We start from the raw sequence: 19,027 nt of genomic DNA on the forward strand, positions 1-19,027 counted from the left end.
GATCGCCTCCAGCTTTGCCGGGTCGGGGCCATGTTTCCCGGAACCCACCACGTGACCCAGGTAGCGGATGGAAGACTGCGCGATCTGACACCTCTCTAAGTTCGCAGAGAGGTCCACCGAGGCGAGCGTCGCAAACACGGCGTCTAACTGCCGCAGGTGCTCTGGCAGCGACTCGCTGAAAACGGCAATGTCGTCGAGGTAGGCGCAAGCATAATCCTCATGAGGTGCGAGCAGCTGGTTCATGATTCGCTGAAAGCTGGCGGCTGCATTTCGCAGACCAAAAGGCATCACCCGCCGCGCGAACTGTCCCATGTGCGATACGAACGCGGTAGCCAATTGAGAACTCTCCGCTAGTGGTACCTGCCAATACCCGCGTCGTAGGTCGATCAAGGTGATGAAATGTGCCTTGCCTACCTTCAAAACCAACTCCTGAGGGCAACCCATAGGAAAAGCATCGGGCTCGGTGATCGCGTGTAGGTTCCGATAATCGACGCACATTCTTATCGTGCCATCCTTCTTCGAAACGCACACCAACTGGTGGGCGGAAGGACTTTCGCACCTGTATATAAGGCCTAGCTCTAGCAGTTCGTTCACCTGCTTCGTCACCTCTCCCTTCAATGCCTCCGGCATGCGGTACGGACGGTTCCGCTTCGGTTCCGCGCCCTCGATGAGTTTAATCCTGTGCTCTCCCACCCTAGCGATTCTTAAATTTCCGGAAAACAGAGGGGCGTAGCGCTGAAACAATTCGCTTATGCTGACCCTATCCTCCGGGCGTAGGCGCAAGGTTTTCTCCTCAGGGATCACTGCGGCAAACTCAGCCGCAGCGATTTTCCTGGGCACGTATTCGACTTCTCCGAAGTCCTGGTCGTCATGAAATATGACGCCAATGTTCTGCACTCGGCAGGTGTAGGGTCGCAGTCGGTTACCGTGGACCAGCATGCGTGCTCCCTCCGGCTTCTCTACATAGTAGGAATGCTGCCTGTATTTCTCCCTGACTGTATACGGACCCAACCACTTAGGGTATAACTTTCCGGGTCGCTTATCATCGAACACTAGCACCTGGTCCCCGGGGTCGAAGGACTTCGGGGTAGTGCGTAGGTAGTAGTGGGTAGCGTATTCGCGCTGGCGCTTAGCGCTTGTCCCTTCTGCAGCTTCGGCCGCTTGTTGAAGTTTTCGCCTCAAGTTTAGCAAGTATTGCTCGGGACTCTCAGCTAGGGCGATCGGGAGCTCCTGTTCTCCTGTCCACGAGCGTTGGAGAATAGCTAGCGGGCCGACCGGGTCCCTACCATACAACAACCGAAATGGGGACACCCCGGTTGTGTCATGTGGCACCTCGCGGTAAGCCCAGAGCAAAAATGGGACGAACTTATCCCATTCGCCCACGTGTTCGCCTACCACATGGAAAAGCATATTTTTAAACAACCGGTTCCAACGCTCTACCGCTCCGTTGCTCTCAGGGTGGTCGGGTGTAGAGAACCGCGGGGAACACCCGAGCCGCGCCAGAAACTCGGTGGTGAGCTGCGCGGTAAAGTTTGTCCCGCAGTCTGAGTTAACTACTTCCGCGACTCCCGTCCTAGCGAACACCGTCAGCAGCGCGTCGCAGGTAGCCTTCGCGGTCAATGATCTTAGGCAGACCACCTCCGGCCAACGAGTACACAAGTCCACGACGCATAACGCGTATCGGTATCCGCGTCTCGAAGGTGGGTCTATCGGCCCTACCACGTCGATGTTCACTTTTTGGAATGGGTATTTTGGTCGGCTTAGCGGAGCTATCGGCATGCGGTCCGTTATTCGCCGGTCTGACCTCACCTGACAACCATGACAGCTGTTGCAACACTCCTGGATGTCCTTCTCCATGCCTGGCCAATAGAAGATGTACTTTATTCTAGCGCTCGTTTTTCGACAACCTAGGTGACCACCCCAGGGCGATTCGTGAGCCAGTCTGAGTACTTGGCGGCGACGCGCCACTGGCAAAACCAACTGCTTGATCGGCTCCCCCAGCACCTTGTCTCGGTGATAGAGCAAGCCGTCGATAACCAGCATGCCTCCCTTCCCGTCGGCTGCATCGCGCCACGCTTTTTCGAGGGTTGCGTCGCCCTTTTGCTCTGCTCTAAGCGCTTGGGTGTCACTCGCAACAGGCTCTCGCTCGTGAATGCCATCACCCGCGTCGCCGTCAACCTCACCGGTCACCGCTTCGTTCGCGTTTTCCTCAGCCTGTTCCAGGGTTTCTTGGGGAGCGTCAGCTTCGTTCAGCTCAAGCGCGGCTACCAGCTCATCGCGCTTCGTCGGTGGCGCGACCATCCCGGTTGCCTCCTGCTCCTGATCTCGGTTTTCCGTCAGAACGCCCCAATCCTCCGCGGATAGCAAACAGTCTGTACGCGATGTTAGCTTGTCGGTGAGTGCGCAAAGCACTGGAGTCCCTTCCCCGACGTTGGAGAAAATCGCCTGGCCCGCCCTTAGTGCAAGCGGGAGGACTACTAGCTTAGCCTCGAGAGAGAGAGAGATAACACTTTATTTAACAAAGGGTTAGCGCAGCTTGGTGGCCAAAGACCGTAGAGCTTCGGCTACTGTGGCTGCTCGACCCGTTAGTAACTTCTGGAGATCCAGGCTTGAGCATCCCAGTGCTGCTTCCCACTGGTCGAGGGAGGTTATGAGAGGGAAGGGATCGTAATTGCAGGCCCACATATGGTGATGTAATGTGGCCCGTTCTCCGCAGTACTGGCAGAGTGTTGTGGGGTACAGCGAGGGGTGAATGTGATGAAGGACGGCTAAACAGGGGAGGGATTCGGTTTGAAACTGACGCCAAAGGCGTTCCTCTTCCACTGATAGGGATGGGTGGGCGGGAGGGTATTTGCGGCGGGAGAGGCGGTGATGTTCCGTGATTTCTCTATACGTGAGTAAACTATCACGGGTTGATCTGGCTCCATGAGAGGCAGTGTTGGCATCACAGGCCCGGGAGACGAGAGCTCGGGCTGCGGTGTGTGCCACTTCATTTCCTCCAATACCCGTGTGGGCAGGGAACCAGATCAATTCTACAGGATCAGTAGGTGGTTTTTGATTAAGAATTTGGTGGGCCTGAGGCGAGATCTGGCCTCTGGCGTAGTTTACAATGGCCGTTTTCGAATCTGAGAATATGAATCGGGGTGTTGGCCTATGTGTGAGTGCAAGTGCTATCGCCGCCTCTTCCGCCACTTGAGGGTGACGGGTTCGGATAGTGAGGGTCGTGAGTGGGGGAGAATCGGGTGAGTTGATGACTGCCAGGGCAAAAGCGTCCACATGACGATACTCCGCTGCATCAACATACAGTGTGCTTGGGTCAATGGGGTATTTTGCTGTTAATGCACGGGCTCGTTGCGCCCTTCTTTGGGAATGATATTGGGGGTGCATGTTTCGAGGAAGGGGCCGAATAATGATGTTTTCTCTCGTAACGGTATCGATGGGTGATTTTATCTCGGGCTCTTGTAGGTAGCCAATGCGCAGGCTGTCTAGGAGGGCTCTAACGGCTACACTGCGCGTCAGGCGGCCAAGCTGCCCCGTGCGATGTCCTTCGATTAGCTCTGTGGCTGTATTGTACACGCCTGTGCTCTCCAGTCTGGCAGTGGAAGCTCCTGGCGGTATTTGTAGAGCGGCTCGATAAGCCTTCCGAATTAGGCAATCCACGTTTCGAATTTCCGCTTCCGTGAGGCTAAGATACGGGAGCGCATATGTAATCCTACTTATTAGGAATGCTTGTATTAGTTTTAGCCCATCGTTTTCGTTGAGGCCATGTCGTCGTGCTACAATTCGTCTAAGAAGCCCGATTATTTGCGCTACATGAGCCGATAATTTCCTGATGTACGCTGTGTTTCGTCGGTCCTGTTGTAGAGGCAGTCCAAGTATGTTTATTTGCATTACCCGTGGTACTGGTGTACCCCCCAGCTGTATCGCGATTGAGGGGTCTCGCGGAGCTCTAGATTTCTTGGGTGGGAAGACTAATAGTTCGGATTTGGCTGGTGAACAGTGAAGGCCAGCCAAGGCCGCGCCTTCTTCTACGGCTGTTGCTCCAGCCTGTAGGGTGGCTTCAAGTTGAGCATCACTACCTCCCTTTACCCAGAGCGTGATGTCGTCCGCGTAAAGGGTGTAATGCAATTCCGGTATCTGATCTAAGGTGGTTGGTATATGAGCCACTGCTAGGTTAAAGAGCAACGGGGAAATAACGGATCCCTGAGGAGTACCGCACGATGGAAGCTGTATATCGGGCAGTGTGAGATTTCCCAATCGGAGTGTGGCCGTTCTTTGTGTGAGGAACGCGCGCACGTAGTTATATACTCGAGCTCCTGGTCCTATGCGTTCCAGACCTCTCAGGATAGCATCGTGGGTAACTCTATCGAAGGCTTTGGTTAAATCCAGGGCTAAAAGAGCTGTGGCATCCGCTATGGGTGGGTTTTCCAGAATATCATGATGCATCCTCAAGTGTATATCATTTGGGGAAAGCCCTGCTCGAAAGCCGTACATATTGGGGGACAGAGATTGCGTGTTTTCGATGAAACGATTTAACCTAGCTAGAATTACCCGTTCTAGTAATTTGCCAATACATGAGGTTAGCGATATGGGTCTTAAATGATCCAGAGATAGTGGCTTGCCCGGCTTTGGTATGAATGTTACGTTCGCATGGCGAAACTCTTTAGGGAGCGTGCCCTCCTTCCAATGGTAATTGAATACCCAAACTAAGTAGGCTATGGAGGCGTCATCTAAATTTCGTAAAATTTTATTAGTAACTCTGTTTTCACCCGGGGCTGAGGTTGTACGAAGTTCATGCAAGGTTTCCCGCACCTCCGCCTCAGTAATGTCCTCATCCAGAGTAGGGTTGGGGGAGCCGGCATAATCGGGATGCTGGACCTGCTCACCTTCAGGGATGTACATAGTTCTCAGCTTTTCCAGCACTGCGTTCGGGGTCTCTGCCGCTTTATGGATCAAGAGAGTGATTCTGTTTGCCTGTTCGGTTTTGGAGTGATTAGCGTCAAGCAAGTGCCTAAGGAGAGACCATGTACGTTTCATTCCAAGCGCTCCTCGCAGCCGGTCACATAGCTCCTCCCATCCTGCCCTGGCTAGTTTTTGAGCGTATAATGTCGTCTCTTTTGAGAGATTAGCGATGCGCTTTATGAGGCTTCTATTGTGTTTTTGTGTCCGCCACCGTTTTTTAAGGCTGTTGAGAGCTCCCACATGTGTTGTAGCTTTGAGTCTACAGTTAGTGATGGGATTTCCGGGTCTATGACTTCTTGATGCTGCTGGACATCGGTGAGAAGCTGCCTGGTCCAGTCTGAAAGGTTAGGCCGGTCCGTCTGCTGACTGGTTGCCTCCTGTCTTATCTCTCGGAGTACGTGCCAATTTGTAATGGTTCTTTGTGTGCGCTTGAGTGGTGATGGGTGTTGTAGTGTTGTGGTGAGCTGCACTATACGATGATCACTACCAAGTGTATGTTCTAACCTGTCCCATAACGTTTCCCCGACTCTGTGGGTGAGAGTGAGGTCCGGGGTTGTGTCCCGCTGGGTACTCGTTCCCACCCGAGTGGGTAGGTCCGGCGGGGTTTCTAGTGTGAGGTGTTGTGTCTGGACCAACTCCCATAGCAGCCTTCCTTTTTTGTGTCTTTGTGATACCCCCATGCTGTGTGGGGCGCATTAAAATCGCCAACGATAATGAGTGGTTCCCCTGAAGCTGCTTGCTTGGCTGCCATGATAAGTGATTTGAAGTTGTGATTGTGTTCCTTAGGGCTACTATAGGTATTAACAATGTGTATTCTACGATGGGCGGGGTTTTTTGGGTATAGTGTAGTAAAATCGTGGGGGGTGTTAATATCATAAAGCTGTTTGTGTTGTGCTGGTATGTTTCGGTGGACTAGAATGGCAGTTTGATGGTTATCTTGTGTCTTAAATGTCTGATAACCAGTGCATTTCACTCGCTTTCCGGGTTCTTGCAGCGCGATGACATCGGGTGGAACCTCTGTCTGTTCTATTAGGAGTTGGAGCTCTGCCCTCTTACTCTGAAAACCGCGACAGTTCCACTGCCATACTACGAGCTATTTACGGGAGGTTCCCATTCGTAGTTCTTGGCCTCCTGGCTTTGCCATTGTCTCTGCTGTCGTGTGTGCAGCCCGTATTGTCGAATGGCCTGAAGAGGTGGAAAGTCGCTTGCGTTCGGAAATTGCTTCGAAAGGTCTTGTGCCTTGGCTGTCATTTGGGCGTACGTGGTGGGTCTTGGACGTGGTAGGAACCTTCGAGGGCAGTCCGCCGTGCCTGTGAGGTGGGGTACCTCACAGACTATGCATTTCGGGGAACATGGGTGCCCATCCGGAGCATTTGCCATGCCGCAAGCGGCACAGCGGGTGACCAGTGATTGCTGCGGACAGACGTCCTTGTGATGTCCAGGTTGCCAGCAGCTGGAACACGCTTCAGTTTTCCGTCTTCGACTTGTTCCCCAAACGCGGACGCAAGCTTCACGGTGCCGTGAGACTCCGTTAGCGCGTCGGGCACGATGCTCTCCCGCGCGACAGTGATTTCTGCTCCGGTATCCACTATTGCGCTTATCTCTTGGTTCCCACAGTGCATGGTTACGCTCGTTAAGCGATCCCCCACACCTGTAGGTCCCTCGGTGGCGACCCGCGCGATTAGCCTTTCTGTGCGTGCTGGCGCGTTTCTCGCTGCCGTCTGTCGCTCCCGGACACCTGGGCAGTTCGGGCGCCGGTGACCCTCCGCGCCGCATTCGAAGCATGCGTTAGGTTTCCCCTTGCTCTGTTGGTTAAACCTTGTCTTGGGCCCCTGCGGAAGTTTCCGTGCCCCCTTTGGGTTGTCACCGCTCGGCTTAGTCGCCGGTTTTTCCCCGCTGGTCACGTTAGCCTCAGCGCAAGCGTCTTTGTTTCCTGCGGCACCCTCAAAGGTCTGCAGCAGCTTCGCGGACTCTGATGCGTAAAACCAGCGGGCCCCCTCACGCAGCCTCACGTATTTCAAAGCCTCCTCGGTCAGCCCCGTCTTCAGCTGATCGGCCACGAGCAGGTCCAACAGCTTTTCGAAGGTTGACACACCTCTCACTTCCACGTAGAAATTTAGGTAGCTGCGAAGGCGGGTGGTGAAGCTTTTCCACGTCTCCGACTTACGCTTGCGGGCCCCGAGGAACCGCTTTTGGTACTCTAAGGGCGAAAGCCTCAGCTCCTCAAGTACCACCTCCTTCACCGATTCGTAGTCGCGGTGCTGAGCGGGAGTTAGTCTCGTTGAAAGGTACTCGACCCTCTCGGCGATAATGGGAAACACTATCTGCCCCCAGAACTCCTTAGGGACTTCGTATGCCAAGAGTGTGCTTTCAACCGATTCCAACCAAATCGGTACTTCCGCGCCCGTAGGGAATTTTGGGAATGCGCCTGCCAGCATTTTCGCATGGTACCGCAAACAATTGTTCCTACCACGCGGAGACGCACTGCCAGCTGGGCTGGGCTCACGCGATCGAGAGGCACTATTCGCAAGAGCAAGTTCCAGTTTTAGCGTTTTTCGGCGCTCCCTTGCCATTTTCAAGTTGTACTCCATCTGGCGCCCTGAGAGCACCTCACTTTGTACGTCGCTACCGCCACTTACACTCTCGTTATCCTCGTCGCCAGACATGTTAGCCCTTAAACCCGCTATCTCTGGCCCACACACAGCTCTGACACAACAGTGGCAGCGGGGACAGAAATGAGGAGACTCACGCACTTTAGCTGCGCAAAGTGTGGCTAGCGGCCTGTGGTCGCTCGAGGTTTCCGGAGTTACGCCAGGCTTCCTGGTGATGCTGTCGATCGGTAACTCCACCCAGGGTGGTTGTGGCTCTGTCGACGTTCGGCTGCTCCGCAGCCAGGGGCGACGATCCGAGATCTCGCCGCGGTGAAGTTATGCCAAGTTGTTTCGCCCGAGGCGAATCGCCAGAGGCGATGCAGGTGTCGTACCGTTGTTTCCGGATACCAGCCTGTCCGACTGCGCCAGTAAAGTTTTCCTTCGCACTCCTCCCCCAAAGGTAGCTCCGCTGGTACCGCCGTCAGCCGATGAGGACCAGACGAGATGTTCGCCAGTGCGGCCGACGATCTGTTAAGCCGCCGGAGGCGGCCGTCGAGGAGTCGATGGGTTCGGTGGTTGCTGGATTCCGGTAGCCATTAGACGCAGGCTTGGGTACGATATAACTTGGAGTTTATGGGCAGTACTATTTAAAAGAGAAATTTACAATATTTACATAAAATAGGGTAACTCGTTACAACTCTCGGCATAGCCGAAGGTACAGGGTACCTACAAACGAGAATGGACCTAAGTGGTGGATCTTAGAAGAACGCTCGGCATAGCCGATGGCGCGAAGTGCCTCAAGACGTAAAATCCGACCCCCGGTAATGAGGTTCCTAGCATTTATAGGATTTGGGCAGCGCCCCTGCTGGTGCGAGAGTGCACATGATGTCAGGCGGATATCCGGGCTGACATAAGGGTGACATCAGCTCTCAAAGCCCCGATTGGTCCACTACAAACAAATAAAACACACACACACAAAAAAAGAACTAACCAATCGTAAACATGTCACCCCCGCGGTCAAATGACCCGATAATCTCTCTCATGCAACTCCTAGTCAGCTTTCCGCGAACGTTATTGCCACCGCTAAGCCAAGGCAAGGCCTCGGCTACACAAAGTCGCATACCGTGAGGAGAAGTCACCCCACTAGGTTGAACGGGCGGTAACTGCTCCAAAGCGAAAGCCGGACGGCTTAGAACGGTCTAGACTAACGTCTTACAGCAACGTCTTAACGTCTCGCCGCTTCGCCTTTCTCCACGGGCGCTCGCCGGCACAATGAGGAAGTCGGGGCTAATCCCCTCCCGAGGCCAAGGACGGCCGCCGCCCGACCCGCGGGAAGAGCTGACCGCATACCAGCGCAACGAAGGTTCTCGGGAAAAGCACCCCCTCCTCTCGCCGCACAAAAGGAAGGAACGCGAGGCATGCGTTCGCGGCTTCCAACTTCGCGTCTCGCCGGTAAACAAAACGGGAATTACGCAGCGGGCTTACAATGGCTATCCAAGACACTACGCAGATGACACCGTTCGAGCTTGTCTACGAAAGACGGCTGACTACGATGCTTGACGCTATGCTTCCGCACGTAGATGACGGTGACCTCAACGCCCACGTCCAAAGATACCTTCAGCGTGCGGAGGAGGCCCGCCAGCTCGCTCAAGTTCGTAGAAAGACGCCAGCTTGTGGATGCTGGACGCTACAACCTCCGACGCCGAGACGCCGAGTACCACCCAGGGGATCGTCTGTGGGTTTGGGCTCCCACCTGATGATCGGACACAGTGAGAAGCTTCTGCGACGGTATTTCCGACCCTACCGGATTCTACGACGTGTTGGCCAAGTTACCTACGAAGTTTTCCCCGATAGTGATTCTGGCACATCACGACAATGCACGCGACCCGAAGTCGTCCACATGGTTCGCCTCAAGCCTTACTGGGCAAAATGACAAAATGTTTTTGTTGTTTTTTGTTCGGACTGTTGTTTTAAAGGGGTGCATCGACCCTATGCACCCCTCTAAGGGTGCATCGGGTCGATGCACCCTTAGAGGGGGAGTAATGCCGCTAACTAGGCATTGCGTTTGTTTTTTTAGGTTTTGTTCTTACTGCCCGGCCGCGCCCCGCGGTGTTATCGGTGTCCCAAGCGAAGCGTGTGTTCCATTATTTTTAGGCCACACGGGTTATCTCATTCTGACACGGAGAGCGTTTCGCCCTAACAGCACTAGCCTCGAATAATCTTCTTTGATATACAATTTTGTCGCTGTAAATCAACGGTTCAAGAAACACAAGCGCCGAAAGATAAAAGCCTCCAGAGCAGACGCCGCGCTTTTCTGATCGCCGGCGCTGGCTTGCTTACGTCGCTTCGCTGACTGCTGCTTCGCCGCCTGGGTATTCTTTGAGCTGTTAGGGGAGCACAAGGGCGCTCCAATAAACGTGTTTTCGTTGAAGACAACTGCGTCGTCTTTGCCATTGTGACAATATCCTAAAACTAGCTTAGTATACCCTTATGTTTAAACGCCAACTTTTTTTACCATATGCGAACAATGGTCACAGTATTCAAATATAAAAGTTGAAGTGCTTTATCGGGGCTCAGAAACTCAGGTATGGGGTCAATGGTACGCCCCTTGCCTTCCCCCTCGGGTGGGGTGAATTTAGCCATGTGCCTAGAAAAATGAAGATGATAGATTAACTACACATTCGATGAACTGCGGGACCTGGGTTTATGTAATGAACGCCAAACATTAAAGCGGTCCACTTCCTTATTGACGGGATATGCTTAACTGCTTAATCTTGATAAAATAACCAACTCTGCTTAGCTTCGCACATAGATAAAAAATTGGCTCGGGACCTTTGGTAATAGAATAGTGACGACCGTTCAGGCAACTGCGACTGCAGTACCAGCTTGTCAATTAGAATTGTGCACGTATATTTTCTTTTGTAATCTAGTAGTCTGTTAAGATCAGTTACGCAGGAAAAGGTTCAGAGAAACAAATAAAAATAACAGGAGTTATAAGAGCTTTAAGATGATACTGTAGTTTTCAAGAAGTCTGCGCAAAAGTAAAATGCGAGAGTTTTTACAGATGTAGTATGTGCATAAAACGAACGCGTAAAAAGCTGAAAAATAAAAACCACATTTCACTATGCCTCATCGTACCATTTAACCACAAAGCTACACCAGCTTCCTCGAGGTCCGTGTGTACGAGATTTCGGCCCCCGTTAAAGATCCCCAGGTGGCCAAAATAATCCGGAGCCCTCCTCTACCGCGCGCCTCATCGCCTGCGTTGCGTCGCCGCTTTAACCCTTCAATAAATCAAGCTTTCTCGACGCACCGGGCGTTTTCTTTGGTTCATGGCCACGGCAATGGAACAGTTGATACAGTTTCAACCGTTAGCAAACGGAACTTTTTGACACTCGTTCGTCTTCACAAACACTATAGTGAGAGTGAGGGCTGCCAGGTTGGTAACTCATATTCAACACGAGAATCCAGGATAAGTGGTAACTCTGCCTGCTTCATAGCAGTTGTGGTGATGCTGTCCTGTCCATCGACTGCAATGAACACCCACTGGGTATCACCAATCTTTGAGCCTGCATGGTGACAAAATTACTGCACCTGCGTACCAGTTGAATGGGCAATGCAACGATTTTGGGTTTCAACTTTACGTACTTTACGCAAGCACAACCACACGCGAAAACATAGTCTCGAAAAGTATACATGCATGTCAAAGCTGTACGTCCATCAGGTTTGCTCGCCTTCTGCTCTATCAGGACCAGATAACAGTCTGCACCACACCTCTCTCCGCCTAAGCACCATCATAAGCATTGGTACGCGCAAAATTATATTGCACCGATACATATGGGGCCCGCATTTGTACAAAATGACTGCTGCTCGGGCGCCGAAATAAGCCGCTGTCGAACACTGGCTCGTTTCTTTTCACATCGACATTTCGCCCCTCTGTCGGCCTGAGCCGAACTCATCAAAGCCCGCTCGGCGGCGGCTCGCGCCAACGGACTCATGGAGCCCTGTTCGCACACTCAGGCAATCAAAAACCTGCCACTCACGCAGAAATGCGGTTTGACGTTTCCGACCCGACTGTCCGCATAGTATTCAAGCAGCATATCTTACACACTTGAGTGTTCTTTGCAGGAATTGCGCACGAAGGTTTTTATGGGGGAAAATCTCTCGCCGCGGTGAATACTTCACTTACTTCTTTCAGATGCAATTGCTGTGTTGCCGCAGCTCCGTGTATATCTTCCATTATCGCGGGCGCTCCCTTCAAGTAGAGCATGGTAAAATCACTGTATGATGTGTCGCGACACTGACCAGAGAGGGCACGTAATTACGAAACCCACCCTAACGGCCACAACACAAAGCACGCTCCGCTGGCGGAGCACGCAGGCTGCTAAAAAAATTCCACTCCTTCTACATGTCGACGACACGACGCCTCCACACGGGGGACGCCTTACGCGGGATGTCACACCGCTGGCGACCAAAAAGAGCGGTATCTTTTTGTTTTGTTTTCTACACTCCTTGTACCAGCTACCCTCTCCCGCAAAGTCGAAAAAGAGTCGCCGAAACCACGACTCTGATCTGTGACTGTGCTAGACTCACCAAGCGTCGTGATGGCCGTGATGGAAGTCGTGGTGGACGGGACTCTCTTTTGACCACCTTTTTTCTTAGAGTGAGTGTAACGAAGATATTGTTCACCGCATTCACCTCAACGTCGATCTTACCAACCACTTCTCGCAGAATACGCGCGTGGCCTCACTGCCACTCTTGCAGTGTTCGTGAAGACAATAAATATCTGCTGTGTGTATCCTCGTTTCGATACTAACGACTAACCATATAGACAACTTTGGGACTGCGTGGTGAAGCATCACTGAAACTTAGCGGTGCCATGGATCCTTGGTACTTAATTGCCGTGGCAACTCGGTCTAGAAGAGCGTTCAAGTCATTTCTTCGTGCCTCCGAGCCGAATAAAACTGTGAACGTTTGTCTTACTTTGCTACGGTGCGCGTACTGTGGGTCCGTTCTTGCATCTGTCAGTTTCGCTGACCTTGGTGAGCGTTTTCCTGTCTTCATTCGTTTTGCTTAGTTTCGTCCCTCTCATGTACATACGGAGTAGCAAGCCACGCCCTCTACTAGGATGATTTTTCGTTACCACTAAAGCCCCCCTGCACCTCCCTCCTCATCTCAACAAGCTCATTTTCTCCTCTCCCCCCTCAGCCATGCAAACAGCAGAAAAACGTCCCACAATATTTACCACAAAATTACACTTTAGGCTGCACCAAAATAAACCCCTGCCGTAGCATCATTCCAGTAATTACATTCGCGCAGCTTTCGCAATGGTATGTTACGTATCAGTGGCACAGTACAAGTCCATAATTTTAAGTCTTTATTTCTCTAGGAACATAATTTTACCCGCAGCGCTCCTATGACTATACTTGAAACCACTGTGGATTTTTACATTTCCTTTGTTTCCAGCACAGGGACTTCCGCCATTCCGTCCTCGCAAGGCTCCACACGTGCACCGGACTCTTCAAAAACAGTCTTGAGCTTGGAGACAATTACTCTGGTTGCTTCAACCGCCGTTTTGCTCTTGAACACGTCGTAGATCTGAAATACAAAAGATCTTTATTTTTTGCTATGCACATCTGCATACGGCGCTATGGGACATTGTTATTTGTATTATGATGTATTGATTGTATTGAATACCCTAGTTCTAAGAGTGTTGATGGTGAGCAGTTAAGTTCACTTAAAAGTGACTGCGTGGGCGCTAGGCTCTGGAAAAGCTTTTGAGTATATCGGCTTTTCCCCAAGAGAGCCATGATGCGCCGCGAAGGTTATCGTTGGGAAATAACCAAGGCACGCATAAAGCATACGGAGTAATCTTGTGTACGCACTGAGAGAGCGAGAGAGAAAGAGAGAGAAAGAAACTTAAATCACAGTTTAAGTTAGCATATTGGTTGTCGGAGAGTTCAGTCTAAGACTCCGTCGGTACGGCCGGCTGTCTTCGGCCTTTCCGCTAGCAAAAGCTGCGCTTCAGGGCCGGTGCTGGCCAGCGTACTCTCCCACTGCTCGCTTGAGAGGTTGAGGATAAGGAGATCTGGGTTTAGTTGGCCTTACCAGAAGATATGGTAGTGTGTGCGTGGGGGCTCCAAATGAGTACATAGAGGATCATAAAGAGTAGGATGGATGGAGTGTAGTATTCTTGGGCGTAGATAACCTTTTGGGGATATTAATTGTGACTACTCCCAATTACCCGAGCATGCTAGCCCTCTGTCCCCGAGGGGCGAGCATAGCCCCTCGCGTTCTGTCCCTGTAAGGGGTACGGGTTGACCAATGTGCGCCGGTCCGTGGTGCACGTGGGGCGTGACACAGCGGCCCCGCCCAGGGGCTCGCGGCGGCGGGCGCGCGCTTCGGTCTGACCCAGGAGAGACTGGCCGGGTTCCGGCTCCGACGGGTACCGTGCTCGCGCGCATCTCGCTCGCTTCGGCTTGAGCGGCCGGTGTTTTCTCACTTGCGTGAGGTCTGAACGTTCAGGGAGTCGGATTTCCATGCACCCTCTGCTTTCGCTCTCCATGCTTGCGCAGGTGATTTGAGTTGTTATTGGTTGCTCGGTCAGTCTAGTGGTCGGTTGCGGTCCTATCCGGGGCCCATCACCCACAGCTCTTTGGTGGATTACGCCCCTGGATCAACAGCTGCCGATTACCGGAACTGCACGTCAGGCTCTGTGGCTTGAACCGTACAGTCGGCGGGTACCCCCTCTCTGTCCCAGGGCTAGGGGAGTCATACCAGGGCTGGTTGCTGTACCGCGGAAAACCCGGAATCTTTCCTTAGGAACTACTTCGTCTTCTCGGAGTGCACGCGCGTGGCGAGGACTGCCGGTGCCCTTAACGGCTTGGCTGTCTCGAACCCATGGTGGGCATCTTGGCAGGCTGCGCCGCATTGCACAGGTGAGGCCCACAACCTTAGGGTGGGAGACGAATCGTATGAGATTTTGACGGGCCACAAACACAAATAATTGACCGTGTTTGAGCAGTTCACAACGCACCTGGTTTTCTTGAGGGGATTGCGGCAAGACGACCCGTCTACGATGGATTGCCCGCGGGAAAAAAATGCATTTATTGAGTACAACTGGGGTTCGTAATGCGTTGCCACCAACCATGCCTTGACATTGGTTTGTGGACGTTGTGTTCCCAGGACATGCCTCGCCCACCTTTCCTACTGTGGTTCAAGCGGAGAGGACGTTTCCTTCTTCAGTAGCATGCCGCGACCGCATTCCTCAATGCATGAGAAGTGGTGTGTTGTTTTTGGTCACTAACCGAGACTGTTCCTTGTCCACAGTGTGAAAGAGAAAATTGGGAGGCTTCCAAAAAAGGAGAACAGCGAGCCTAATGCACGTAGGATCAACCCCGCCGCTTTTTATACGACAAAGATCGATTGCGGAAGCCACTTCCTTTTGCTAAAACATAAAATGCCTCTTTAATAAAACGTCAGCGCTTGCCGTAGCGATGGCGCCGGGGTCTGTAAAAGCGAAATCTCATTTGGGAAGCTTCCCATAGCAAAAGATTTTCACTATCGCAACCCTAAAGCTCCATCTAGTGGGAGGAAACAATCCACGACGCTGCACTGCAGATGAGGAAAGCTGAAGAATGATGCCCAACGAACCAACAGGCAGGCCGTGAATTTATCATTGTGAGCTCTCCCATTACGTGCGGGAAGGAAGGCACAGTGACTCAATTTGCAGGAGACAGATCGAATTCATTTGAAAGTGTTATGTTGGATTGTGGAGCAAGGCGTTTCCGGCGGCAACATTGCAACACCCTCCTAAAACCGTAAACAGCGTCTCAGGCGGTGCCCTGGATATTCGTCCCCAGCTTTACCGATAAAAATTACAGCCTCTCAGGAACCTAGTGAAACTATTTCACGAAAAAGATATTTGGCATGAAGCAAGAAGTCACCCGAAAGATGAAAACGATAAAAACACTTTCCAGGATTCAGAATATTCTTATGCAATTCGGCGACAAAATTTACTCCCCATGCATTTTTATAGTACAGTTTCCAAGGCCCTGGAGCTTGGTCGCGCAACATGCTGGGCTTGGAAGTGTGCGCAAAGGAATCTTTTGCCCCAAATAGTAGCTTCCCGAAAATATTTCCATTGCCGCCAAAGAACTACAAAGTAATCACAATTGAAAGGACTACAACGACCCGAACGCTGCACCTGCATGGTTTCTCAGTCACAACACGCGAGAGTGATTAGGTGTGCTAAGATTTCTTTGACTGCTTCTTTAATGTTTCCGGTCTACTTATAGATTTTTGTGGGGAACAAGTTCATGGCCCGATTACTACAGGAACCAGGAGTCGTTGTCATCTACGTAATGATCTGATCTCAAAAAGGGTCATCTAGGAACGTCACGTAGCTTCCCTAAGCCATGCTTGAAAATACAGCATCTACGAAGTGGTGTACAAAACGTTTCATGCATCAGTCGTGCTCACGTTAGACCGCATTTTCAGTTACACTTTAGCCATAGCCGTAAAATTTATGTTCGGTGCAACTTTCAACATTATAATCCTGTGTAAGATTTCCATGGGCGCAAAGCGTGGTTATCAAAGTTAAGCCATTGTGCTGGCAATGATGAAAATAAATTTCAACAGATCTGGCAAAACTGCTACACGAATAGATATCGAGAAGTCACAACATAAAAAGTATGAACGATCGCGATTGTTTTGCTAGGTAATATTTCAACCTACTCCATATTACATAATATAAAAATGTAAAATAGCTGCTTAGGTATCTAGCTATAGTGACAATTCCAATTTTCTACCAAAGCAGAATCTCTCGGATTAGCGTTTAGAAGCTTCACTGTACGATGTCTACGCTAAGAGGTATTTCGTGGTCTGGATACGAACACAAGTTACGGGGGCAATAAGGCAATCGCAACAAGTAGATTTTTTCGCCCGTCTAATTTCTCATATAAGAATTTTAACAATTTTGTTTATATAGCCTCAAGTTTGCAGCCAACTAAAAGGCAGCAGCTCGTGGCGCAGAACAGGTACAAGGCTACCTGCGCCAACCATAATCACCTGACGCCGCTTACTGGGGCAGCTGTTTTATTACGCGTGACAACCCGCGAATGCCGTCAAGCAGAGACATTATAAAGCTTCGTTCTGATACGAAGTATTTTCCAGCAAAAAATATCGGAAAAAAGCTGTGAATATCAACTTAAAACACCAAAAATACTTCAGTAAAAGACGATGAGAAAGTAGTAAAGGAATAGGTAGTAGCACGGCTAGGATCGGTGGGCACCTTACTCTTTTCTCTTTTGTTCCTGCCTTGTGCCTTTCTTAACATTTCGTGCTGAGACCAAACCCTGTGTGAAATGTCTTTTTTCTCTATTCCCGAATGGTGGGGCATTATCTCTAGTCTACTACGCCTCCTCGTGGTGCATGTGTAGGAGGAATCATGAGGAACATGTGGCCCTCAACGTAACGCACGAAGAGAAGAAAGACAGCAAGCCGCTGTTCCTAGCTGCTATTTCTTCTTGTTCTTGTTCTACATACTCCCCTTTTGACCCTTCCTCCAGCGCCGCCTAGACAGTGAATATGAATATTAAAGGGGCCCTGAAAGGCATTTTGAGCACACTAAATGAACTAGCGCAATCGTTAGATTGGGTCGTCAACGTCAGGTGTGCCAAGTATTACTCTTTTACGCGCAGCGGAAAGCTCACACTTTTGTTGCAAAGTTTGTCGCTTTTTTTCACACCCTTCCCTTCGTGTTTTTGGACGCCGCCATCTTCACATGTCTACATCATCGATTCCCATATGTTCGTCATGAGCTAGACATCCTGCTATTGGGCGGCTTTTTCACGCACTTCCGGCAAAGAGATGAGTCGTCTGCTCAGCGTCGGCTCGCCGGCTGATCTGCCAGCGGAGTGGAGTGCTTGGACATTTTACGACAAACGAAACAAGTGTAAACAAACGCTTAACCGTTCGTATTGAATGCAACACGGCCATAACACGACATGGATATTCTCTTACCTGAGTACGTTCCCTAAAGAAAGCGTTCAAGCCCCGTGGCACTTCTTTCGTTGAATCGCAGAGAACGCCCTGAGCCGAATGCCCGGGTTTGACGCATACATTTTATTCAACTTCAAAACAAACCAGACATGCGTTTCGAACGAACCAACGTCACAACATGCGTTGCAAGTCTGAACCGCGATTGACAGACGACCGGTTGCTTCCTCCTGCCCGTCGTAAATTCGGCACTCACCTCGCGCCTTGTTTGCGGGGACGAACAGCTAGTCACTGAACTCTGGCACGCAAGCGAGAAGGCTTTTAGCCAGGCACACTACACATACCCCATGCGAGGTTGAGTTGTTCGTCGTTCGAGAAAGATAATCCAGACCATGGGAAGCACTATCCACCCGCAGAAGTACAACTTCGCATTTCATCGCGAAACGAACGCTACACACAGGAGGCGATGCACACACACACACAGCTTCGGTCGCTGCATTGGCTTAGCTGCAAGCTTCGTTGGGACAGTCAGCGATGCTACGACGATACAGAGCTGCGTGTGGGCGACGTGCTAACCACTTCACGTATTTAAAAACACAGGGGCAAAGAACTTGGTTTATCGGAAGCAAAAGATCTTTCCTCCGTTACTGTGCCTAAAATATACTGTGCCGAGGGCGGGCCCCAGGCGGGCGCCGGGAGCGATGTACGCGGCCGGCTGCCGCTTGGGGCGCTGCCATGCGGGAGTGTGCGCGTTCGTCCGGCCCGAGCAGATCGCGCGGTTGCCTCCGCGCTGCGTAGCAGACGGCAGCGGCAGAACTTTCCAATCCCGCTTGCGACGAAAGCGAGCGAAAGCGACGGGAATTCTGTCGCGCGACGAAAATTTCTCCCGACAATTCGACACACACGATCGTCGCGCGACAAAGCGACGAAATTCCCATCGCTTTCGATCGCTTTCGTCGCAAGTGCGAACGGGCCTTTATGCGCAATCTCCGTCCCACATAAAATAAGCTCTTGCTTGTCGCCTGAGCATACGGTTGACATGTGACTACGTTACACTGTGCTTGCGAGTGTATTTAAACGATGTCACTATGTTTGAAACGTAAGCGCTCGGCGTGCAGCTTTGTAAACGGAAGCAGCCTCACGTACGCACGCTATTTTGCTGCTAATAGAGAGTTTTAGTACAGCGTTTGTGCCTTTGCATACGCTAAACGCTAAATTTTTGCGTCCCGCTACGTAAACATCGCGAGGGGAGTTTTAGTACAACGTCTCATCAGTTTTGCGTTGCGACATGCTAATGCATACGGCGCCATCTGTTAAATGTTTTCCGAAATGACTCGCCGGCTGATCTGCTAGCGGAGTGCCGGAGTGCCTGAACATTTTACGACTATCAAAACAAGTCAAAACAGTGCGCGGTGCACCAAAGGGAACGAGCGCACGATTCTCCCTGCGCGGCTGCGAGTTCGCCGCCGATACCA

General features: G+C 51.4%; 1 protein-coding gene across 1 annotated transcript in view; it reads right to left on the bottom strand.

The window, feature by feature from the left end:
• Positions 1-12,917: 12,917 nt before the first annotated feature.
• The window catches only part of LOC144167282 (uncharacterized), a 75,831-nt gene continuing 69,721 nt past the window's right edge, over positions 12,918-19,027 (bottom strand). The window contains exon 5 of the mRNA XM_077696604.1: positions 12,918-13,151. Coding sequence (XP_077552730.1) covers positions 13,103-13,151 — 49 coding nt within the window. The 3' untranslated portion in view covers positions 12,918-13,102. The remainder of the gene's footprint in view (positions 13,152-19,027) is intronic.

Source organism: Haemaphysalis longicornis, unplaced genomic scaffold (assembly GCF_048455015.1).
Source record: "Haemaphysalis longicornis isolate Haplotype H1 unplaced genomic scaffold, Haemaphysalis longicornis Haplotype H1 scaffold_2, whole genome shotgun sequence".
NCBI lineage: Eukaryota > Metazoa > Arthropoda > Arachnida > Ixodida > Ixodidae > Haemaphysalis > Haemaphysalis longicornis.